Source organism: Sturnira hondurensis, unplaced genomic scaffold (assembly GCF_014824575.4).
Source record: "Sturnira hondurensis isolate 20B ecotype Veracruz unplaced genomic scaffold, ASM1482457v3 Scaffold0009223, whole genome shotgun sequence".
Taxonomy (NCBI): domain Eukaryota; kingdom Metazoa; phylum Chordata; class Mammalia; order Chiroptera; family Phyllostomidae; genus Sturnira; species Sturnira hondurensis.
In genome coordinates this window covers 1,616,735-1,643,192 of record NW_028081854.1, presented here as the reverse complement: position 1 = coordinate 1,643,192, position 26,458 = coordinate 1,616,735, and the positions used below count along the sequence as shown (strand labels likewise).

The following is a 26,458-nucleotide window of genomic DNA, read 5'->3' as shown; positions in this document are numbered from 1 at the left end:
TGGAGCAACAATCATATGACAGAATCTATGTGATCTGAATAACTGGAGTGGGAAGTATAGGACCTAGAGTAGTTAGTGTGCTATTGGAACACAAATGAAGTAAAAGAAGGAAATTTAAAAATACACTATGAGAGAACAAGAAAAATCAGTAAAACAGTGCAATTAAGCAGACAAATAAAATGAAGAAAACTAAACAGAAAAAAGATAAAGTAAAAAAAATACTAAAAAATAAAAGAGGTAAGAATCATGAAAAATAATAATACAAATAAATAATAACATAAATAATAACTTGCAAATTCTCTGGAATAACAAAGTGAAATTTGACTCAGTTTCTCAATTCTTGAGATTAGCCTTGTAATCCCTCTTTGGGTCTGACTCTGGTTCTTTCACAGCTCTAGGTCTTATTGTCTCACTTGGGGGAAAAGAGCAGTAAAATAAAAAAAAATATATAGAGAGGGACTTTTGGCCAAGATGGAGGCATAGGTGGAAATGCTGTACCTCCTCGCACAACCAAATTTAAGGACAACAAAGATTTAGAAACAAAAATACAATCAGAACACACAGAAAATTGAACTGTACTGAAGTCCAACAACAATGAACCATTCATCCAGACCAATAAGAGGGGTAGAGTCGGTGGCCAGTGGAGAGGGGTCCTGGCAGGAAGAGGCAGTGGTTAGCAGAACCAGGTGTGGGAATGAAACCAGGTGTGCAAAGTAGTTTGCTGATTGCAGACACACATTCCTGCACAGATAAACCAGGCAAAAAAAAGGGCAGTGAGAGACCACGCAACCCAGGGGCCCAGCAACAGGAAATAAAGCCTAAAGGCACCGATTGGAAAAACTTTGGGGGGTTGTGGTGCTGGGAGAGTCTCCCAGCCTCACAGGAGAGTTCGTTGGAGAGACCCACACGGTCCTAGAAGGTACACAAGCCCACTTACCCCAGAACCAGCACCAGAAGAGCCCGATTTGCTTGTGGGAAGCAGCAGAGAGGACCGAAATCTGAGAGAGAGCAGAGCAAGGGCCATTGTTCCCTTACTGACCCACCCTCACATACAGCGCATGATAACCCAGCAACATAGGTTGCCCCACCCTGGTGAATATCTAAGGCTCCGCCCCTCATACATAACAGGTGGGAACAGACCAAAACATTATGGCTCAAACAGAACAGATCAAAGCCCCAGAGCCAATAATTTTAAGCAACCAAGAGATAGCCAACCTATCAGATGCATGGTTCAAAATACTGGTGATCTGGAGGCTCACTGAACTGGTTGATTTTGGTCGCAAATTAGATGAAAAAATGAAGGGTACACTAAGTGAAATGAAGGAAAATGTACAGGGCACCAATAATGATGGGAAGGAAACTGGGACTTTGTGAGTCTGGGACTCACAGACTTTTCAGTGGGTGAAAAATTTTTAAAGATTTTATTTATTTATCTTTAGAGGGGAAGGAAAGGAGAGAAGGAGAGAAATATCAATGTATGGTTGCCTCTCGTGAGTCCCTTGCTGGTAACTGGCCTGCCACCCGGGCATGTGCCCTGACTGGGAATCGAACCGCGATCATGTGGTTTGATTGACCACTCAAGGGACTGGTCCAGAAGGAAGAAAAAATGACCAAACAGAAAAGAATAAAGAAACAAGAATTCAAAAAAAAATGAGAGGTTTAGGAACCTCCAGGACATCTTTAAACATTCCAACATCAGAATTATAGGGGTACCAGAAGGGGGAGAGGAAGAGCAACAAGTGGAAAACTTATTTGAAGAAATAATAAAGAAGAACTTCCCCAGTCTGGCAAAGGAAATAGACTTCCAGGGAGTTCAGGAAGCTCAGAGAGTCCCAAAGAAGTCCGACCCAAGGAGGAACACACCAAGGCACATCAGAATTACATTAGCCAAGATTAAAATGAAGGAGAGAATCCTAGAAGCAGCAAGAGATAAGGGGACAGTCACCTACAAAGGAGTTCCCATCAGACTGTCAGCTGATTTCTCAAAAGAGACCTTATAGGCAAGAAGGGGCTGGAAAGAAGTATTCCAAGTCATGAAAGTCAAAGACCTACATCCAAGATTGCTCTATCCAGCAAAGCTTTCATTTAGAATGGAAGGGCAGATAAAGTGCTTTTCAGATAAGGTCAAGTTCAAGGAATTCATCATCACCAAGCCCTTACTATATGAAATGTTAAAGGGATTTATCTAGGAAAAAGAAGATAAAAAATCTAAACAGTGAAAGCACAGCAAACTCACAGTTATTAACAACCACACCCCAAAAAAGCAAACTAAGTGGACAGCTAGATCAGGAGTGGAGCCACAGAAATGGAGATCACATGGAGGGTTAGCAACAGGGGAATGGGGGGGGAGGGGAAAGAAGGTACAGGAGAATAAGTAGCATAGATGGTGGGGAGAAAATAGACAGGGGAAGGGCAAGAGTAGTGTGGGAAATGTAGAAACTAAAGAACTTATGACAGAAGGACATGAACTAAAGGGAGGGAATGGTGGGGGAGGGGGTGCGCAGGGTGGAGGGGAATGAAGGGAGGAAATGGGACAACTTTAAAAGGATAATCAATAACATAATTTAAAAATGCAATAAAAAACTTTAAAAAAATTTAAAAACCTAATATAAAAATAAATAAATATGTATGTATACACACACACACACACACACACACACACACATATTTAAAGCCTCCTGCTCACTTTAAACTGGCAAAGTTAGTTCTGCTGGTTTTCCTGGCTGTAGCAGTCTGGAAGGGTTGGATTTTACTTACCTGCCTTCCTATGGTTTTGTGAGGATTGGAGCCAGGTCTGGGCTGTACTCTTCACAGTTGCCCAGCCTCCAGCCCAGTTCCTCAGTTTGCTGTTGGGCCCCCAGGGCCCTTCTGCACCAAACCTATGCTTTCAGTCCACCAGTTGTGCTGTTCTTGAGGTCTATCAATTAGGGGCAACTCACACACCACCCTCTTGCTCTTTTCTGTCCTAGGTGCTAGGCACTCTCAAAGTCTCTTCAGGGTATTTGAGCTCCCCCGCTACATCAAGTCTTTCTGGGGACTGGTAACTTCCTGAGTCTTGCTGCTCTTCTCTGCAGGGGTACACCTCCTATGTCTTCCTTGCCAGTCAGTCCCAAGGAGTGGGGGAGGGGGCACCACTATGGCTGCAGTGGCAGGGTGGGCACCCACCACTTAAGTGGCCATTAGGGCATGCCCTGGCCTCCACTGCTGAGGTGGGGGTGCAGGGGACTAGCTGCGGTCCCAGTGTCAGAGGTGGGAGCTCGGCTGAGGCTGAGGTGGCCAAGGCAGGCAGCATGACCATTGTGGCCATAGGGGCAGGCACACTGTTGAGGCTGCAGCACCAGTAAGAAATTAGTTTTTTTAATCAGATTTGCTGATATTTAATATATCTTCCCAGACATATTTCCTATCACATACCCTCAACAACTCACAGAATGTGCCCCACAATCACAGAATAACTTCTCAGTGTTTCCTTAATATGCATCTTTGCTTTTGCAAATGCTGACCCCTTTGGTGGAATGTCCTTCCTGGCAAACTCGTACAATCTTTCAAAACCTCAGGTAAATGTCATTTCTCCAGGTCTCCCCAACTTGTCCTTTCCTTTTCTGTGCTCCATGCTTCTTAGAACATGAGCATTATCCACCTATGTGCTGCCTTCTGCTAGACTGAGAGCTCCTATAACACAGGAGCCCCAAACCAAGGAGCCACTTAAGTGTTCATGATGTTCCATGAAAAACCACCTGATAGACTAGCTGATGTAGACATGCTGTTTATTACTCACATTACAGTGGAGTGCACTGACAGCAGTGGCAGGTCAGTGCAAGAGAGACTGCACCTCCTCCAGTCTGAGGCTCATTATAAGGTGTCCTAGAAAAAGGCAGCACAGGTCCAGGTTGCACAAACCTGTGTGGCCCAAAGCTACACTGCATCAGTGTGGAGGTGCAGAAGAAAAAGGTCAAGGAACAGTCAGTCACAGGGCAAGAAGCCGCTCCCAAAAGGAGATAAGGAGGGAGTTACGATCCATTCCCAAAACAATACACATTTCTTTTGGCCAGGGACACCCTGGCCAGTCCTCATCATGGGTAGTGGGAGAGCCATGTATTGACCCCACACTGCTTAAGGGCATAACTGTGTCTTATTTGTCTTTGCTTTCCCTGCCACCAACATATTGTCTGGGGCTCCAGCTGGGGCACAGAGACAAGCAGAGGTGGGGTAGCATCTCACCTGAATCTGATGTTGGTGCTCTCAGGAACAATCACCTCTTCACAGATCTTCTCCAGTGGAGGCATCCAGCTTGTGGCCAGATGGCAGTTTTGTAAGACCACCCAGGTGCCTTCTCTGATGGCAGTGTTGATCATTTTGGCTGCAATAGAGCCTTGGCCTTGGCCAAGGGATATGATCTGTATTTTGGCACCTCCCATGCCAAGATCTTCAGCAAACTTCAGCAAGCCTGGGACCAGGAAGAAAAGGGTCTTTTAAAAGAGAAGAAGCCAGCTAAGACCACATTAACAATAACATCACAAAAGGAGGGGTTACATTAAAATTCTGGACTCAGAAAGACTCACTGGCTTCTGTTAATTACAAAACAAGCAAGTCTCTGGGGAAGATTTAGACTTCTGGTAAGATAAAGAATGCAGATACTATTGATTCCTCTTTTGCTCTGAATGCACAGATAGTCTTGATTAAAAAAATTTCACAAACTACCCTGGCTGGTGTAGCTCAGTGGATTGAGTACGGGCCTGTGAACCACATGATCGTGGTTCGATTCCCAGTCAAGGCACATGCCTGGGTTGCAGGCCAGTTCCCAGCAGGGGACTCATGAGAGGCAACCATACATTGATATTTCTCTCCTTCTCTCCTTCCCTTCCCATCTAAAGATAAATAAATAAAATCTTTAAAAATTTTTTACAAACTGAAAAAAAATCATAGTTTGAAAGAAAAAGAAATTCCCATGTGCCAAAAATAAAGAGGGAAATCAAAATTAGAGAGGTGAGCTCAGAACCAAAGAAGTGGGGACTGGTTTTTAGAAATTTATTTTACTAGGAAAAAGAGTGTTTGTATAGTGAAATTTCAAGCAAGTCTCTTTCACTTTTCTCTCTCTCAGAGGCAGCAGTGTTACTAGGTTTTGTCAATTCTACCAGAGATATTTTATGCATTTAAATCATGCATACATGCTCTTGTACTTACATGAATTATAAAATTCTACATTTACCCTTTTTCAGTTAGAATTTTCCACATCAGTACATTTGTAAAGGCCTTATTCTTTTTCATGGTTACATAGTATTTCCCCATTGGTAAAATATCATGTTATTTAACCAGCTTGAAGGTTGGAGTTTGTCTGTGGGAGATGGGTATAACAACTTTGCACTCAAAAGAGATGGGATTCTGGAACTAAGACTTTTAAAAAATAAAGTTAGGATTCTCAAAGGACTGCACCTTTATGTTGAGAAGGCCAGAAATCTGGTCACTGAAGTAATGTGAAAGCTTGTCCATCCTGGATGGAAAGCTTGTAGCCTGAATGGAAAAAATTGAAAATTCTCCAGTGAGAAATCAATATCCAGCTTATGCCAAATGCAGTGAGGGGTATGGCTTTACCTGTGTGTAGGATTACTAAACTGAGAACTTTCCCTTATAAAAGTGATCCAGAACTTGAAACCCTTGTGGCACTGTTGTTTGCATATGTAAAATTGTCCTGTTAAGGCACTCCTAATCCTAAGGTATTTGACATTCTCATAAAATAGCACAAGCTTTCTGATTGTCAATTCACAATAAAAAATTACCAAGTAAACGAGAAAATACATCACTATTAGGGATAGTCAGCACATACAACAAACAGGAGGACCCAAAGATTATACATATGGTCTCTGTCGTGAGCTGAACTCTGATCCCTCCAAATCTATATCTTGAAGTCCTAATTTCCAGGACCTCAGAATGTGACTATATTTGTAGATAGGGTCTTTAAAGAGGGAGTTAAATTAAAATGAGGTCATTAGGGTATGTCCTCATCCAATATGACTGGTGTCATAAGAACACCTTATAAGAAAAGGAGATTAGGACACTTATTGAGACTATGTGAAAAGACAGAAAGAAGCTAGCTGTGAACAAGCCAAGGAGAGAGGCCTCAGAAGACATCAACCCTGCCAACACCTTAAATTTGTACTTCTAATCTCTGGAATTGGGAGAAAATACATTTCTGTTGTTTAAGCCACCGGCCTTTGTTATTTGTTGTGGAAGCTCTAGCAGATTAATATAGCCTCTGAAAAAGAGCATAAAAAACACATCTAAAAAATCATTAAAGAAGGAGCATAGAGATGATAAAATTCAGAGTACTATGAAAAAATACATAGATTTAAGGTAAAACAAATAAAACTTTGAGAAGTGAAAAACATTGTTACTGAAATCAAAAGCTCAAAGCAATGATTGATTAAAACAGCAGGTTAGATACAGACAGAGAGAGAATCAGTGACCCTGGCCAGTGTGGATCAGTTGGTTGCGTGTCATCCTTTAAACAGAAAAGTTGCGGGTTTGGTCCCTGGTCAGGGCACATGGCCAGGTTGTGGCTTCGGTCCCCAAATGGGATGTGTATGAGAGTTAACTGAGATCAATATTTCTCTTTTGCATATGTTTGTTTGTCTCTCTCTTTCTCCCTTCCTTCCCCCCTCTCTAAAATCAATAAGCATGTCCTCACGTGAGGATAAAAAAGAGAATCAGTATAGTCTGGCAATAAGGATCCATCCAGTAGTAATGGGCACCCCAGCACCCTGGTAGTGGCCTCCAAATACCATGAGCTGCTAAGAGAACTGGAGTTCCTTGAAGAAATGTTTGTACAAGGTGAGCCTGGGACATATGGACTCTCTATACCAAGGAAGCTATCAAAAATTAAAAACTACTGGGGTTATACAAAAAGGATATAGGCATGAAGGTGCTCCCACAGGCCAGTGATTGAATAATTTGAACATCAAAAAGAACACTGATGGCAGTAGATTAAAATACCACCATATTTGAAATATCTGGTGTGTTAAAATTCATGGATTCACAATGGAACCAAAAAATATCTTATTGCTTAACTAACTTTGGAAGTTAATAGGGCTCAAACTCATTATTCAGAAAGCTGATAGATAAAGAAAATGAACCAAGCATCTTTTCAGCTTGTTCTTTTCAAAGTATATTCAGAATTGACAAAGGAAAACATTTTTAAAAAATTCTTTATAGGAGAGTTTCAGCTAATAAATGTGGAAAGAATGATAGGATTAAAATATCACCATTTTGCAGTCTCTAATGAAATAATGGATCTAGGTAATGATTTTCTAAGGCCGCTAAAACCATTAGGTCAGTTGTTCCAATATTGGATGGACATTGGAATTACCTGAAAATCTTTATAAAACACAATGCCTGGGTCTTACAAAGATTTTAATTTAATTGGTCAGGTGCATGGTCTGGGCATGGAGATTTTTCTTTAAACTCTCCAGGTGATTCCCACATGAAGCGAAGACTGAGAACTGTTACATTAAGTGAAAGGCTGATGGGAAACTTTATTAGGGAGGTGTTGGAGGAGTCAGAAGTTGGGTCAGGTGGACAATGCTTGAGTCCATTGATCTATCTTAATCAGAAAAATAAGGACAACCAGACAGTGTGTCCCTCCTGATCTGTGGAGTTTCCTGAGAAGTTATTCATGCTGAATCTGATCGAGCCTCTAGTACAGGGGAAAGGAATATGCTGTTGTTCACCTTTGGATGTGTGTCCCGTCCTCTGCCAGCACACCATCAATTCACAGACCAAATTCTGACCTTTCCCCCATTTGTATTCTTTACCTTTCCTGGTTTCTGCTACTTTCTCTTACTTAAATCTGCCACATAAAGGACATATAGAAAAAAAGCAAAGGTACAACATAGGGGTCATAAATTGATCTTCAGCAATAACATTTTGGCATAGAAACCTGGAAAGGGTACCAATTCATATCAGCTGCCTCCTCTGACTTCCTTTTAGGGGCAGGGTGCTGGCTTTCTATCTGGGTCAGGATATGTGTCAAACTCCTCAGCTTTCACAGGAGAACACATCAACCTTGTCATTTGCATTTCTGGTACTCCTTCTTCATTCAGCAATAGAGAAAAGTAAAGCTTTGAGATATTCCAACACAACAGAAAACTAATCTATTTCTGTCAACAACTCATACCCTTTAATAAGTATAAACAATTTCTGGAAAGATACACAAACTAGTAATAGTAGTTACATCTGGGAACATTAGGAGAAGATGTACCTTTCACTCTGTATGAGAAGTTCCCAACCTCAGCACTACTGACATTCTGGGCTGAATAATCCTTTGTTGTGGGGGCTGTCTTATGTATTGTGGGATGTTTAGCAACATCCTTTGCCCCTATCTACTAGATGTCAGTAGTACCCCCTAGTTGTGACAACAAAAGTAGTTCCCTACTTTGTCAAATGTCCCTTGAGGGGGCAAAATAGCCCTGGTTGAGCCACAGTCCTATACTTTTGGGCATTATTTTTTTATTATTACTCACAGTATTAATTATTCAAAAATTAAAAAATTAAAAGAAGAGAGAAGAGCCTAGCTGAGAGAAATGATAGGAAAAAATGACTTAAGACACAGGTGACAAACTAGCAGCCAGACTAAATCTAGCCCCAGCTTGGTCTTCATTTAATTTTTAAGAAAAATATGAATGAATTATCAAGATGTAAAAAATGGGTGATTTCTGTATTTCTTGTCTCTCTTGAAAAATTAGATGATATTGCACACAGATGATGGCAAAATCATGGGCATTGACTAGCAGTTGACTCATTTTGGTGGGAAAAAATTCTTTAGTAGCCCAAACCCATCTTAGCCTATTAACTGCTCAGCCTTCGAAGTCATCTGAATTAGAAACTCCTGCTACAAGGGACATGCTATTTGTCATTCATTCATGTTCTGGGCTCTTTATGTCCTTCACACAACATTTTGACCCTTACCTGCCATTGGATCTGCACCAGGAGACAACACAAAAATCAGTGGTGTACAACAACTGGAGTCATTGTAGGAACCCTGGAGGTCAAATGTGGGGGCTTCAGTGTACATGTTGCCCATGTGCTCAGCAATGAACTCTCGAATGGCTGGAATCATCTTGTCAGGCCGCAGACATCGGAGGATCACCATCCTCTCCAACCCCTGAAGGAAGTTCCAAGATCCAGGGAACTTCTCTTCATGAGGCCAGACCGAATCATAGATGAGCTTCCATTCGTTAGCATTCTGTTCAAAATGTTCCATGAAGCCTTTCAGTTTTGGCAACGTGGATGCACGAACCACTTCTGCCCATGCCTTTTCAGACAGCCATTCAGTAACTGGATTGGGGAAGGGGTTGTCCAAGGCAATGCCCCCAGTTAGAAGAAAGTACCAAACTTCTTCGTTAATTTGTTTTTTCTCTTTCAGGATGCCAATGGTCAAAAGGAGGGAGAAAAGCAGCTTGTCCTTCTCAAATAGAGAGCGGCAGACATTGTTGTAGATACTGAAGGTGAAATACTCAATGATGTACTCAATGCGCAGCTCCAGCTCTTCACTCTTCCTGCTGTGGGCCAATGAGTGCACGTAGAGGTTTATGAACCATGTCAGGGAGTACTGGTACATTGGCTCAATGTTGGCCAGGTCAGAGATACAAAAGAAGATTGTAGCAGAGTGGATAGCCACTGGCTTGTAGCCCATCCGAGTCTCATCAATCTGTGTTTCTGTCACTGAAGCAACTTCTTGTTTCTCGGAGATTTCTTCAGACAGTTCTTTGGAGGAGGACAAAACTTTGATGGCTGTCTCATCCTCAAGGATGTTGCCCTCTGACAAGGAGAGGACCTCCAAGATCTTATCTTCAATTTCTTTTAGCTGCTTCTTGTTCTTGGCACTTTCTACAATCAACTTGTTCTTTTTGTCTTCCAGTTCTGGCTTCTCCTTGGCAGCTACAATACCAAGGAGTTGATCTTGGAGACCTAAGGGAGTGATCATGAAGTTGAGGAGGCAGACTTTCACAGCGACTTCAGGGATGTAATGTGGGTTTCTCAAACGGGTGGTGATGTATAACTTAAAATCCTTGGAATATTCGATGATGTTTTCTCCTAGTCTCATGTACTCAACCCCTTGCTGTTTGAACGTGGACTTAAGCAAGATGGGTTCAATAAAGGCATCCAGCTCTTCTCCAACGTTTTCTAGTAAGACAGGGGTGCCAAACTGCAGAGCGTTTTCCAGCGTTCTCACATAGTTGGCATCTGAAAACCTGGTGACTGACAGACTATTCACTTTCTCCATGTTCTTGATCCACTTATTGGCCTGCCCCTGGGGGTCAATTATCAAGGTCCAGCGTCTGGAATTAGACACAATGATGCCATTGTCAATGGAGAAGGAGTCGACTGGCAGCCCAGCGATCTTCCAGGCACGGATTTTTATGGGATCCCCTAATGTGTTGCTGAGACTGAAGTCACTGGAGCTGGGGATGTGCTTATCATTACATTGGGCCAACCACTTCTTTTGGCACTTGGCCCGATAATCCACGGTAAAGGCCCCCAGGTAAGCCACGGTCCCTGAGGACAATAACATATCCCCTGTCAGATTATTGTAGCGGATCCCCAGCTGCCGGGCCGCTTCTGTCCATCGGTCCTTTTCTCCTCCAAGACCACTGATCAGCTTTTCTGCCCTGATCAGCTTTTGGGAGCAGATATTGATGTTTTTTTCTAAGGTCCTTTTCTTGGTATTCATCTCTTCAAAGTCATCATTCAGGGCCTGGAGGCGGTCTTCCACCAGCTTCAGCTCTGCTTGCTTCTGGTTCAGTTTCTGCATCTGTGTGTCCAGCTTGCCCTCAGCTTCCTTTAGCCGCTCCCGCTTCGGAGCTACTACTTTGGCCACGCGGTCATACACTTCCATCGCCCTCACCCACTTACACAGACCCTCACAGGCAGATGAAACATTTTTAATGGCAGCTGGCTGGAAATCTGGGTGGTCAATAAACCTCTCTCGGATCCGTTTCATGATCACTAGGGGGATGTTGTCTTTGTCATATGCCTTAAGACTCTCTAAGAATTTCAGATCTCCAAGAATCTTTCTTGATACTCCCCAGTAATCTTCTATCATTTTACCTGTTTGGGATGAGAAACAGAGACAAGACTATTATTAAGACTTTCTAGTTGAGACTTAAAGCCTTGCAGTAACTAGTGCTCAGATCTGATAAAAAAAAAAAATGTAACTCCTACAGAGGACTTTAAGGGCAGAGAAAATACTCTGTATAATACTGTAATGATAGACATATATCATATATTTCTCCAAATCCATGGAATGTACAACACCAAGAACAGAATGTCATGTAAATATGGACTTTGGGTGATTACAATGTATTATTGTACGGTCAACAATTATAACAGATATACCACTGTGGTGGGGGATATTGGTAATGGGGGAGGCTGTGCATGTGTGGGGGCAGGGGAATATGGGACATCTCTTTCATGTGAACCTAAAGCTGCTTTAAAAATATAAAACCTAAATTAAAAAAAGAAAAATCTGAACTCCTCACCATGGTTTGGGAGGCCTACCGACCTTACCCACCTCCTCTTTGCCTGCTTGCTGGACTTCAGTCATGAAGGAACTTCCTTCAACTCCTTTATGACCCAAAGTGCTTCCTTACCATGAGCTGGAAATGGCATCTCACTGGCTCCTGACCAGAGTTTAGGCTCATTTTTAAAGCCACCCCTCCACAGAGAGGTTTCCCTAGATGTCCCTCATTAAGGTGGGCCCCTCTGTAGCTCCCCCCAAATTTGTTCCATCTCAACTGCCAAAACATCCATTCCCTTTATAGCATTTATTGCAATCTGATTTTTTTGGTTTACTTTTACTGTTGGCCTCTCCCTTAAAGCTGTGAGCTCCTGCTGTGTTTACTATACTCTGATAAAGTACATGAAATTCAGTTATCAATAAGTATGTGTTGAATGAATGTTGGCCCTTATTCCAGTCATAGATGGAGAGGGCAAAGGAGCTATAGGCAAGTATTTTGAATTTTTTAAAAACATTGATGTGTGAGAGATACATTGATAAGCTGCCTCTTGCAACAAGAAACAAGTACTTGAGATACAATATTAAGTAAAACAGGCCAAAAGTGTCCTGTTCTTAATGCAAACAGAGAAGTCAAACAAATATTTCCTATGAAGGTGTTTTGTTTATCTTCAGGAAAATGGTCTCCTTCATTTAAATTCAAGATGCCCAAAACAAATCAATTGCTCTTTTGTTGTATCCCAATATACTGGCTAAGTTCTGCAGGTTAAGTGAATAATATACACGATTTGCTTTATTTTTGAACTAGAAAGGCAAATGATGGGTCCTGTGAGGATTATCAATGAACCAAGAAGGGACCTAACTCTTGGGATCTGGCCATGATTTGTGTACCATTTTTCAACCCTGGCTGCACCTTCAAACAACCTAGGTGTTTTAAAAAAGACTAATTAATGCTCAGAAATGTCCCAGGCCACTGGAATAAGGATCTCTAGGAGAGGGAGAGCAGAGAGCACAGGACTCAAGAATTCTTTATGATCTCAAGTGATTGTAGGTATGGCCAGAGTAGAGAAGTGCTGGCTGGCTCACCCCTGCTCAGACCCACTTAACACACCTCAGCTACTCCCCTAAAGGATTTTCCTGTCAAGTTCACACTTTTTGTCCATTCCCAATCCATTCTGAATCTTCTTCATGTGGTTTTTGGTCTGAAAGCAGCCAGGGAGGAGGGAATTCGAACCAGTAGGAAGCAGAAGCCAAAATTCTTGTTCAGTTCCAATACACCTATCTTGATACAAGATTCTACATCTAATTCAGATTTTTAAGAAGATTGAATAGTCACCTATTAATGCTTCTAGGCTCAATTACATAAGGAGCTTTCCTCCCTCCTCTATTCCTTTCTTCCCAGAAATCTTGTCTCCCTTCTCCCACCCCAATTCTGCCTCTGCCTCCCTCTGCTTCATCTCTCTCCTATGACTTATTCCCTATTAGCTCATGTTCCACCACACCTCACCTCTCTTTCTCTCTGGTGTATCTTTAGCTCTGTCTCTCTCTTCTTCCCACTCGCTTTATGTTTGTGTATCTCTATGTCTTTGTATCTCTTGGTCTGTCTCCCTTTCTCTCTCACTGTCAGCCTTTGTTTCTCTGTTTTTGTCTGTTTCTCTCCACACCCCTTCATATCTTTCTCCTGTTTCTCTATCACTATGTGCATAGGTCTCTCCCTCCTGATTTTCTCTCTGTGTGTGTCCCTCTGTCTCTCTCTCCCTTCTAATTTCTTTCTTTCTCTCCTGATCTCTCTGTTCAGTATATCTTTGTGTTTTCGTGCATGTGTGCAGACATGCATGTCTGCCTGCAATGCATGTGCATGCACACACATGAACACACCCATGCATGTGCATGTCTGTTCATGTGCCTATGTGCATGCATGTGTCTATGTGCATGCACAAGTGTGTATGCATATAGGTATCTGGCTCTCCATTTCCTTCTCAGTATAAGTCTCTGTTGCTCTTTCTCTGTCTCATTCTTTCTTTCTTTGGTTATCTCTCTGTCTGTCTATCTTTCTCTAGCTGTTTCTATTTCTCTCCCTCTGACTCACACACTACTCTGTGTGCTTCCTCTACATCAGCCCCTTTGTTTCCATGACCTTCATTTTAGTAGTGATTTGTAGGCAGGGGCCTTGACTCAGATACCTGCATTTTCCCGACTTATTGAGAGGAGAGGAGATGGTGAAGAAACTCAAGAGAGCTCTTTGGTCCTTATGCACATCCCGGTGCCTTTCTAATTTTCTCTAAGATTCCAGGGATTTGCCTGTAGGCCTAGAGTGGGGTGGAGGTCAGGGACTTGGGCACCCTTCCTGCCAGGGAAGATCAGCCATGTAGTTCTCTGGGGGGTGGGGCTGAAGGGGGTTACCACTGCCACTGGGGTCCGGCTTCCTCTCTGGTCTCAGCCCTTTCATGACACAGATGCTCTCCATGACCAGCTTGACAGGGCCTGGGGGATTCTGCATTGACTTCACCAGTGAGATGTCCGCAGGGTTCAGGGTATCGAGTGCAGCCAGTGCAGCCTCCAATGCTGGCATTGCCTCTGCCAGGTCTCCCTCACATTCGTTCTGTGGGCAGCACAGAGACAAAAGGGGTGAATGCCAGTGCCTTGAGAAAGCTGGGGAAGTGGGCAGAGGCATCATCCTTATGTCCATTCTTCCAGGAAGCTGCCCCAATTTGGAGCTCTGTGCACAGGAAGGCCTGAATGACCTTAGGGGCTGCAGCTTGGATGTCTCGGACATATAAGAATTTACCTTGTTTATGATCTTAAAAGAAATAATAAAGTCCTTGTTTTCTAAAACTAATTTCCAAGAGATATATGCAGTAGGTGACTTCACACCCATTGATCAAGGATGGGTTAAGAGATGAAGAATGAAGCTTAAGGGTGAGTGACAGATGGAAAAAGAATCAGGGCAAGTTTAGGGAACAATAAGGTGTGAGGAATAGGGGAAGGTCAGAGATGACGTGAGAGTCCAGATGTATTGCAGTTCAGTGATAGGAAAGGATAAAATCAGGGATGGAGTAAAGCTTGGGGGATAGGGTGGAATTTAAGGCTTTAGGCCTTAAAGTTTAAGAATGATGAACAGGAATAGAGATTGGAGCTGGGTAGTAAAATCTAGGAGGAGACAGCATATGTTTTTTCCCATTATTTCTTCCTTTAAAAACAAAGTGAACACAATAAAATATTCAGCCACAAAAAATGAAATACTGATTTATGTAATAATACAGATAAGCCTTGAAAGCATTATGATAAGTGACAGAAGCCACACTCAAAATTTCACCTGCCACATAGCTTCATTTACATGAGATATGCAGGAAAAAAAATCCCATGAAAGCATAGAGAAGGATAGTATTTGCTGGAGGCTGGGGAGAGGGAGAGATGGGGAGTGACTGCTGATGGGTTTCTTTTGGGGTGATGAAAATATTCTAGAATTATATAATGCTGATGGTTATACAACTCTATGAAAATACTAAAACCCACTGAATTAAATAATTTAAAAGGGTGAATAATTTTTTAAATTAAATTTAATGAGGTGACTGGTTAATAGTATCATAGATTTCAAATGTACATTTCTATGATACAAGATCTGTATATTGCATTGTGTCTTTACAACAGAAAGGGTGAATCTTAATGTTATATGAATTATATCTTAATTTTTTAAAAAGAAAGCTTAATATTAAACTTTTACAACAGAAAGGGGTCTTATAAATTACTTAGAGGTCCAATTGCTAAATCCAAAACAAACAAAAACAAAGTCTCAGGAAGCCAAGCTCCAACCCTGGGGTCCTGGGTCCTTATACAAAGAATTCTGTTAGTCCCCCAGCCCAACAAGTAACCAGAGCCATGAGCAATGTGAAGCTTCACAAGAGAACATCAATTCTGAAACAAAACAGTGTTGATGTCTATATCCTATAGGTTTATTGTGATAGACAAACAAGATGTAGGTGATCCCACTTCCTTATATATGTGTGTGCACATGTATACATGTACAGGTGTATATCATGAATTCTTTATTTTAGATTTTCTGCTCTCCTTAAAAGCTTATAGAAATGTTTTTTTAATATTTTATTTATTTATCTTTAGAGGGGAAGGGAAGGAGAGAGGAAGGAAACTTCAATGTATGGTTGCTTCTCATGCATCCCCTGCAGGGAACTGGCTCCTGCCTGACACTGGCCTGCAACCCAAGCATGTGCCCTGACTGGGAATCGAACCACGATTGTCTGGTTCGCAGGCCTGTGCTCAATCCCCTGAGCTACACCAGCCAGGGCCAACTTATAGAAATGGTTAATTTAGCTTCATTATATTTAAACAACCCTCCACCCAAAAAGTGAGCCATGTTGGATATCCCCACTATAAATAATGGTTCGGCCCCCAGGTGACTCAGGGGCTTTGCCCTATTTCAGTGGTAGTATGTGCACCTCAGTGGGAGGCAAGAGGAAGAACCAAAACTGGTCCCTGCTGTTTCTCGTGGGCAGGAGCAGAAAGGGCAGTAGCAGAGGACACCAAAGGCATCTGTTCAGATGTTCAGCCACAGCTCTGGATTCTCGGTGAATTTCCACCATCCTAGGTACCCCTGGTTTCATATTATCAATAGTTCAGTGTACACATTGTTCCTCCTGGTGGCCTGGTCACCTTGTTTCCTTTCCTTGGGTACAACTCCTGGGTTCCAGCAAGCTTGTTTGTCAAGTGACTAAAAAATACTAATTGTTAGATTATCTGTCATAGTGATTCCCAACCCTGGAACTGAGGAGCATATGGGGTGTCCTCATCATCAGGCCTCACACTTGGAGATTCTGATTTATTCAGTTTGGGTGGGGGTCTGTGCATCTACATTTTATTTTTATTTATTTATTTATTTATTTAATATACATACCCCAATACTTTTATTTTTATTTTTTACTTTTAAATATATTTTATTGATTATACCATTACAGTTGTTCTATTCCCTCCTTCATTCCCTTCCACCCTCCACACCCCCTCCCCCCCCATTCCCCACTTTATTTTATGACCACGTGTCTCAAGTTCTTTAGATTCTATATTTCCCCCACTATTCTTGCCTTCCCCCCTATCTATTTTCTACCTACTGTCTATGCTATTTTCTGTACCTTCTCCCCTCTTCTCCTCCTCCCTCTCCCCTGTTGCTAACCCTCCATGTGTTCTTCATTTCTATGGTTCCACTCCTGATCTAGCTGTCCTCTTGGTTTGCTTTTGTTTTAGGTGTGGTTATTAATAACTGTGAGTTTGCTGTCCTTTCACTGTTCATATTTTTCATCTTCTTTTTCTTAGATAAGTCCCTTTAACATTTCATATAATAAGGGCTTGGTGATGATGAACTCCTTGAATTTGATCTTATCTGAGAAGCACTTTATCTGTCCTTCCATTCTAAATGAAAACTGCTAGATAGAGCAATCTTGGATGTAGGTCTTTAGGTTTCATGACTTGGAATACTTCTTTCCAGCCCCTTCTTGCCTGGAAGGTCTCTTTTGAGAAATCTGCTGACAGTCTGATGGGTACTCCTTTGTAGGTGATTGTTCCCTTATCTCTCGCTGCTTCTAGGATTCTCTCCTTCATTTTAATCTTGGCTAATGTAATTATGATGTGCCTTGGTGTGTTCCTTCTTGGGTCCAACTTCTTTGGCACTCTCTGAGCTTCCTGGATTTCCTGGAAGTCCATTGCCTTTGCCAGATTGGGGAAGTTCTCCTTTATTATTTGTTCAAATAAGTTTTCCACTCCGGGCTGTTTCTTTTCTCCTTCTGGTACCCCTATATTCAGATGTTGGAATGTTTAAAGATGTCCTGGAGGTTCCTAAGCCTTTCCTCATTTTTTTGAATTCTCATTTCTTCATTCTTTTCTGGTTGGATGTTTCATTCTTCCTTCTGGTCCACTCCATTGATTTGAGTCCCAGTTTCCTTTCCATCACTATTGGTTTCCTGTGTATTTCCCTTCATTTCAATTAGTTTAGCCTTCATATGTTCCTCTAATTTGTGACTATAATCAACCAATTCTGTGAGCATCCTGATCACCAGTGTCTTCAACTGTGCATCTCAGAGGTTCGCTATTTCTTCTTCACTTAGAGTTATTGGGTCTGGGGCTTTGAGTTCTTCTTGAGCCATATTTTGGACTGTTCGTGCCTTTTACATATGAGGAGCGGAGCCCTAGGTATTCACCAGGGCGGGACAACTCAGTTGCTGGGTTGTGATGCTGTATGTGGGGGCGGGGTCAAAGGAAAGCAATGGCAGTTCCCTCTGCCGGCTTCCACTGCGAGGTCCATCCCACTGTGCGTGAATGTGCAACTAGGGTCAGCCTGTTGCCTTGCGCACTCACTGGGTTTGCCACTGGGGTCTGCGTGGTCCATCTCAGTGCTCACTCCTTTGCTGGTTTACCTGTGTGCAAATGTATGACCACAGTCAGCCTGCCCCACACCCTCACTTGGTCCACTCTGCTACCCCAGCTGCCTGCGCACCTGGGTTGGGGGATCTTTCCTGCCTGACCCTGCTCCACTGCTGGCTCTGCCCCTCTTACTGGTCCATTTGAATGGTTCATTGTTGTCAGACTTCCATATAGTTCAATTTTCCATTCTTTGGCTGCATCTTTGTTTACTAAACCTTTGTTGTATTCAAAGTTGGTTGTGGGAGAAGGCACAGTGTTTCCACCTATGCCTCCATCTTGGCGGAAGTCCCTGTGCATCTACATTTTAAAACTCCAAAGGTGCCCTGACTGGTGTAGCTCAGTGAACTGAGTGTGGGCCTGTGAACCAAAGCATTGCTGGTTCAATTCTCAGTCAGGGCATGTAACTGGGATGAAGGTCATGTCCTCAGTAGGGGGCACACAAGAGGCAACCACACATTGATGTTTTATTTGCCCTCTTTCTCCATCCCTTCTCTTCTCTCTCTAAAAATAAATACCTGACTGGTGTAGCTCAGTGGATTGAGCGCGGGCTGCGAACCAGATGATCGCGGTTCGATTCCCAGTCAGGGCACATGCCTGGGTTGTAGGCCAGTTCCCGTCAGGGGCCAGTTCCCAGCAGGGGATGCACCAAAAAGCAACCATACATTGATGTTTCCCTTCCTCTCTCCTTCCCTTCCCCTCTAAAGATAAATAAATAAATATTTTTAAAAATAAAAATAAATAAATAAAATATTTTAAAAAACTCCAAAAAGCCAAAGGTGATTTGGCTGCTTTGTAGCTGTTAAGAAAGTCTGGTTTATACCCTTGAAATACTGAAAACAGGGCAAGAAGCCTCAATGCCCAACAGAGGAATGACTACTTGATGGGTGAAACACCTTCATAAAATGATCATTAAAATTATTATATGACATTTTGGGAAAACATTTGTGATAGGATGTTAAGAATATTTAAACAGCATTATGCAAATTACAACTGTGTTATGACTGCAGTGACATAGAACTATCCACAGGTATAGACTGGGGCTTCAAGAAAAGTTGGAAAATTGAAAAGGTCTTCAATTTGACTTCTTAAAAATGTTTTCCTTTGTGTTATTACTTCTAAGTCATTTGTTTCTTTGATTAAAAACATTATAGTTAAAAATAAGCCCTGCAGCTTAGCAAGGCTGTGTGAGAGATAGGAAAGAGAATGCACATTGATGAAATGTAACCAGCTCTGCAGTAATTCTGGCACTGTTTATTATTCTCATTTAGGGGAAAAATGGTCCACTAGCTTAAAAAGAATCAACCAATTTAACCCAACTGCTGTACTTAGGAAGCCAGTGTTGGGGCCTGATTCTTTATCAGCCAGTCCCCTCATCTCCCAATGTGGACCCAATGTAGGGTGCTCTCTGTGTGAGGTGTGAAGACATTAGAGGAAATTATCAGTCCTGGAGAAGGACTATAGGGTGGAGAGATTCAGGAAAGGATTTGGGTCCAAGAAAAGCCTCAGGGGAACTCAGAGTAAGCACAGGTTTCTTCTCCTCCTGGACAGTTTCTTCCCCTCATGACTCACCTCTAGGATGTCACTCCTGGTCTGGACACAGGGTGACAGAGCATTAGACCTCACCCTTCACAACAAAACCCAAAGTGACAATTTATTGACTAGGAATGAGTGTGGTGGGTCATTATCTTGTAAGGTTCATAGCACCTCTATGTCTCTCCTGCACCTGTAATCATGTTCCCTCTGACATTATAGAGCAGAATCCTGGTTGTGATGTACCCACATGTGGTAACAGGCTGGCTTTATCACACAGGCAAATCCACTTGGTACAGCATAAAGAACAACTGTTTGGGGGAATAGCTAATAAGGGTCATTAAGCTCTGTCTATGTGCTGGACATATACTACAAGTTTTACATGTTTTTTTCAGTATCCCCATTTTTCAGATGAGGAAACAGAGCAAATATTGAGCCCTGATGTGCTTGATTCTGGAGTAAAGCCATGAAAGAGCTGCAAATTCATGTGCTTTCTGGGCCCAGGCCAGCAATGCATGCATCGGACAAGGTCTGGCTGGGACTTTGTGAACTGGGACACGCTCAGCAGCTGCAAGCCAATGATGCTGATGGCTACACCCAGAAACGCTGGTCTAATGTTGCCAGGAAGCTTGATATTTGTTCTAAGAAAAGGTGAAACTTTACAAATATTACTTAAAACCTCTTGATTTTTAAAAGTCGATAATTATTCCAAAATCAAAAAACAAAACAACATGTTTGTAACAATGCGTATGTGTTCCCTAGCTGCCAGCTTTCAATTTCTGGAGTAACAGTCAGATGAAGGGACTTTGGAATTAGAGAGAGCTCTCAGTAGAATCCTGCCTCAGTCACCTGGTAGACCACGGTTTCATCATCTGTAAACTGGGAATAATACCACTTGCTTTTCAGGGCTCAGGATTAAAAAGGTAATGCAGACTAAGTAGAGGAGACTCCAGTCTCAAGAAGGGAAGAAATTTTCTCTGCCTTGTTCACTCCTGGTTCCCTACTTCTTAGAAAAGCGCCAGCACACATGGATTCAATAAATACTTGTTAAATGAAGGAATACAGGAGAAATCACCATAGTGCTGGTAAATAGTAGTTGTTATTATCATCATCTTGTTATAAAACAACAGATGGTTCTTGGTCACTGTCTTTTATGGTTCCACTGGTGTGTTGCCTGTGCCACACATTTACTGTGTGACTCTGAGAACAGGATTAGATCCAAGGGAATCTATGGGAGGCCAGGTCTCAAGACTCATGGGAGAGAAGGCAGTCTGGAAGGCCTGTCATTTTTGAGAAAGTGTCTGGTTATTTATCCTGTCAAAAGCTAGACAGGGCACTTCTTGTTCGAACTCCTATTTGAAGAATGGCCAAAAGAATTTTCTATCTGTTAATTTTGAGCATAGGGAAAAGTATCTTAAACTAAGTGCCATAAACCTTGGATTCTAATCCCATTAACTAGCTACACAGCTCTGGTAAGTGATTTCACCCAGTGGTGAACCTCAATGTTGCTGACATTCAGATGTTGTTACCTGTCATTCCTATTTCCAAGGTAGTTGTGATATTCTAATGGAATTGTGTAGTTGAAAATGCTTTGAGAAATGCATGACATTACATGAATGTAAATCATATTTTCTTCTAATAGCTAAAAAAGTAGGAGAAGCCTACTTTCAAATGGAGAACTCTAGGTTCAACAATCTATCATTCAACAAATGTTTATCCCACTCCTATGACATGCCAGGCACACTCGATCAAAATCATGATGAAAGAGAAAGAGATATCCAATCTGGAGGAAGAGTAGTCCACGTAGGAGAAAGAGCCTATATTAAGGAATATCTTGGAGGCCAGTATGGCCAGAGAGGAGTGAGTGAGGGGAAAGTCATAAGAGATGAGGTTAGCTCATATTGGGTCTTGTAGGCCTTGACTCTGAATGAGAGAAAGAATATTTGAAAAGTGACAGTGCTTCCTAGAGACAGCCAGGTGTCAGAAAGACTTGCTTATCACTTATAAGCTGTGTTCTGCTAGGAAAGCCACCACCCTTTTCAAGCCTCACTTTTCTCATCTGCAGGATGGGCATGACCACACATATTCTGCAGAAGTGTGTCAGCTCTAGTGAGGTAATGGACAAACCCAGAAAACACTGGCTCCCTCCCTTTCCTCTGGCTCTTTGTACCTTGATTTCTTGAGCCACAGAGGCAGCAGCATCAGCTTCTTTCTTGTCCGCCTGTACCAGAACTTTCCTGGCATCAGCTTCTCTTGTCTCTTCTTCAATTTTCACCATCATCTTGGCAGTCTCCTCAGATGTCTGCATGAGCTGGGGTTGGAGGGCAGTCAATTCGACTTGCATGACTGCCACCTAGGAAGGAAATGGGGGCTAAGTCAGTATCAAAAATGGTGGTGGCAGGAGCTGAAACCATTTTCCAACCTATTATATATGCAGAAAGTGGATTTTAACATGGGATCTATATGTTGGCTGTAGTTTACCACTTTGATCTTTCAATACTTAGTAACTGAGTTCACACTATCTGTTGTAGTTAATGAGCACCATGTTAGGCGCTACACATACAATGATAAACTTAAACATTTTAAAAAGGAACAAATCTTTTTTTTTAAGTATCCCTTCTTGTTGAGCCTATATTCTAATATGGGGGAGAAGTAGAACAAAAGCAAGTTATGGGGGGAAATCTACATTTAAAATATTTATTGATTTTAGAGAGAGAGGAAGAAGGAGAAATAGAGAGAGAGTAATAGGGAAATATTGATTTGTTGTTCTATTTATTTACACATTCATTAGTTGCTACTTGTATGTGCCCTAACCAAGAATTGAACTCACGACTTTGGCATACCGGGACAATGCTCTAACCATGTGAGCTATCTGGCCAGGAAAAACCTACATTTTTAAAAACTCTGTGAAGAATACATATATGGCTGAGATACCTGGGATAGAAGGAATCTTCAAGGCCATTTTTTTCCAACAGTGATGTTCTCTCAAACATTTCTGCCACATAATTTTCTGGCCACTCTTTGAACACCTCTAATGATAGAAAGCTCACCACCTCTAAGAGAAGGTGTGCCATTTTTCAGACAACTAAATGCATTAGATTTTTCTGATGAAGAGTTTGAATTTACCCCCATGAAGTTTCATCCACTGGTACTGATTCTCCCTTATAAGGTACCTCAGACACTTATTTAAAGAGGTTTCTCGACATTGCACCCACTGCCCCTGGCAAGCCCATATGATAGAAGCAAGATACCAGCCTGGTATCACATAGGCCTATGAACACAGACCCTGTAGTCATGCAAATATGACTTTCAGTTCTGACCTGACCACTTGAGACACCTACTCACTAGGCTGTGTGACTGTGTGCAATCACCTAGTCTCTCTGCATCTTGGTTTCTCTGAGTGAAACTTTTCTAATACACACCACTAGCCATGTGGTAGGGCTCAAGGAATATTAGCTTGCACCTTCATTCTCTCTCTCTCTCTAAAAGCACAGAACTTTGAATCAGACCCAGGAATCCAAGAAACAGAGCAATGAAGGACACCCCTTATATTTTCTCCCATCCCTGTGCTGTAGTGTTGGTACAGTCACTATACTTAGCAACAGGTCCACCTACTATAAACCATTCAATTGTCTCAGATCTTTATTGGTAATGAAAATTCCTGCCTTAATGTGGCTCTCATCTTAGATGGCTTGGCAAGCGGCTCCCAGCACAAATTTCTTACTAATTCACATGACAGACATTTTGTACTTGTTTTTTTATTCTTTTTATCTTTGCAATAGGCCTACAAAATAAAGATGGTTATCACCTTTTTAACAGAAGAGGAAACTGAAGCCACAGAGGTTCAAAGTTCTATAGCTGTAAGTTAAGAGAGCTAGGATTTGAGCCATGAACTGTCTAACTCCACAAAGCCCAGCTCTTTACTACCCAGGGCCAGGACAAAGGTGAGACAAGTGAGGCACTCACCTTGAGCACAAAATTTAAGGGGGCACCAAAAACTAGTACCCTAGATAAATAGTATTTTATTGAAATATTTAAGTCAAAATTAATGCAAAAAGTACATGTTGAACAAAATATCAAAATCTTGAATAAAAACAACCTCATAAACCTGGGTTTAGGCTGAAGCAAATGAGGTGAGTTCTGAAAATGCTGGGTCAGAATCTGACTTTATTTGGTGCCCTATTTTTTTTAAATATTTTATTTGTTTATTTTTAGAGAGAATAGAAGGAAGGGAGAAAGGGAGGAAGAGAAACATCAATGTGTAAGAGATACATTGATTGGTTGCCTCTTGCACACTCCCAACTGGGAACCTGGCCTGCAACCCAGGCAGGTGCCCTGACTGGGAATTGAACTGGTGACCTTTGGGTTCATAGGCTGGCATTCAGTCCATTGAGTCACACCAGCCAGAGCTTGGGGCCCTCTTGAATGTTGCACCTGAACAAATGGTTCACTGCATCCCTAATCCTGGACCTCTTTATCCCTGATCTACTTTGGCAGTTCTCACCTGTGAAGCTGCAAAGTTGAGTTTCTGCAGGCCTGTCAGGTAGCGGTTCCTCATGATATCAACCTCTTGCCTCTTGCTATTCAAGAGTGTCTTGAAGGTTAGTATCATTTCAAGATAGGAAGTGGGGGTGACATAATTATGTCTGCGAAGCATGTTGTAATAATCAAGTGACAGCTCCCTCACACTCTCCTGGAAATATTTGCACATGGAAATGATCCTGCCAAGGGCATAAGGGTGGTTAGGCTGGTTCTGACACATCTAGCACAACTTTGGTTACAGACATGAGGATATAAGAAGGCACAACTAGCGTGGCCCACTGGAATCCTAAATTCTCCAAAGCAGGTCAACAGAGTCCCAAGAAGAATTGGGGAAGTATACGAGGTCTGTCCAGAAGGTATCCAGCCATGTAATGTGAACAATAGAGACATTTATTAAAGAAGATACTAGATACAACAAACAGTATACATAAGACAATGTTGCCTCAGTCCCCTTCAAAGTAGGTACCTTGGGACCTCACACAATTCTCCCAATTGCCATCAGCTGCCCCATCTTATTTTCCTGAATTTCACTCATGGTCTGAAATCTCTTCCCTTTCAAAGGCTTATTTTAGTTTTAAGAAAAGCCAGAAGTTGCAATGCACCAAATCTGGGCTGTAGGGGGCTAAATCACCTGGATATTTAATGTTTTGCCAAAAAACTCTACATGAGACGTGATGCATTAACAGATGTGTTGTTGTGATGAAGCTGCTAATACCAGTTGCCCATAGCCGATGCCTTCTGAATCATCCAAATAGTTTCTGCAAAGGAATGTTCAAGCTGAATGCAAAATTTGATTCAGATTTGTTGCTCTACTTGCTCAGTCATTTTTAATGCGATGGCCACACAGTACACATGCTCACTCAATGGCGCCTACTGCCCCCACTAACTAGTACAGCGAAGTTGTACCTCATGCATGCACATTCCAGTACACTCTCCTTGGCTGCCAGGTTACATCTTCGTTGCACAAATGGTTCTTGTTATATTAACAATGGCTGGATTTTTCTGGACAGATCTTGTATATTCTTACTAGAATGATCTTCAATTGAGTAATTTCTCTTTCTGGTCACTTTGGTGAATTCTCAGTGTTAAACAGGAGTTCTTACCCTCTGAAAATCTGATAAAGACTACGGACTTCACAAAATCATGCTTTAAATATGTAAAGTAAAATAGGATTATAAATGAAAACAATTATGTTGAAATAGAGTTTTCAAAATATTTTAAAAACCAATCTGTCTTATAGTTATATATGTGCTTTTTTATCAATGCATTAAATTGGGGTCAACTTTTTCTGGAAAGGACTAGAGAGTAAATTTGTTCAACTTTGTGGGCCACATGGTCTCTGTAGCAACTACTCAGTTCTGCCATTATAGTGTGAAAAAACGGCCATGGTTCCAATAAAAATTTATAAAAAATAGGCTGGAAACTGGACTTGTTCCATGAATCATAGTTTGCTGACTACTACATTAAATGAAACTGGGCAGCAAGTCTAAAAGCTACCACAGTTTTGAAGGAAATGATACATTGAGGTACCCATAAAGACTAAATGAGTTATGGAAAAAAACAAACAAGCAAACAAACATGATTTTCATTGGTAACAAAGTCACAGGTCCTTCTAATCCTACTGAATATATTGCCTACATTTATCGTCGAAGGAAATGTAAAAAAACAGCTGGATATCAGCGAGAGTGAAGATGCAACTTTTTTCCCCATTCATATTCATTGACGCTCTGGATTCTATTCATGGGTCTATAGACCCAGGTTAAGGGTCTTCTGGTCTACAGAACAAAGTTCAAAGTTCTTAAGGCAAAACCTAAAGCCATGAACATTCAGAACCCTGCCTACTTCTTCATTTTTTTTCTTTTTTAAAAATATTTTATTTATTTATTTTTAGAGAGAGGAGAAGGGAAGGAGAAAGAGTGGGAGAGAAACATCAATGTGTGGTTGCCTCTCACGTGTCCCCTACTGGGAACCTGGCCTGCAACCCAGGCATGTGCCCTGACTGGGAATCAAACCGGCAACGCTTTGCTTCACAGGGCCATGCTCAATCCACTGAGCTACACCAGCCAGGGCTTCATTTTTCTTCATTCATTCATCCATCCATCCATCCATTCATTCATTCTTTGAATAAGCAGTCGGAGGCATCTGCTAGGCACTAAGGATACAGAGGCAGACAAGAGAGATGACATTGACCCTGCCTTCATGGGGCACCTAGGGTAGTTGATGTTATGACCTCTTTCCTTATTTTAGATTTTTAATTTGAATTTTGTGTATCTGTGCTTTATATGTCAAAGAGTATTTATTTTCCTTTTCTATTATTACATTTTTTAAAATCCCTGCCAGAGGATTTTTAAAAATTGATTTTAGAAGTGGGGGGAGAGAAAGAGAGACATCGATGTGTTAGAGAACCGTCAATTGGCCTCCTTTACATGCCTTGACCAGGCATCAAACCCA

The 26,458-nt window shown here is 41.8% G+C and overlaps 1 protein-coding gene across 1 annotated transcript in view; it reads right to left on the bottom strand.

Annotated features, from left to right (window-relative positions):
• LOC118994267 (dynein heavy chain 3, axonemal-like) overlaps positions 1 to 26,458 on the bottom strand; it is a 66,430-nt gene that overhangs the window by 23,813 nt on the left and 16,159 nt on the right. The window contains exons 10-14 of the mRNA XM_037056893.1: positions 23,970 to 24,186; positions 21,636 to 21,818; positions 13,913 to 14,111; positions 8,962 to 11,103; positions 4,222 to 4,447 (exon numbers count right to left, since the gene is read on the bottom strand). Of these exons, the coding sequence (XP_036912788.1) occupies positions 4,222 to 4,447; positions 8,962 to 11,103; positions 13,913 to 14,111; positions 21,636 to 21,818; positions 23,970 to 24,186 (2,967 nt within the window). The remainder of the gene's footprint in view (positions 1 to 4,221; positions 4,448 to 8,961; positions 11,104 to 13,912; positions 14,112 to 21,635; positions 21,819 to 23,969; positions 24,187 to 26,458) is intronic.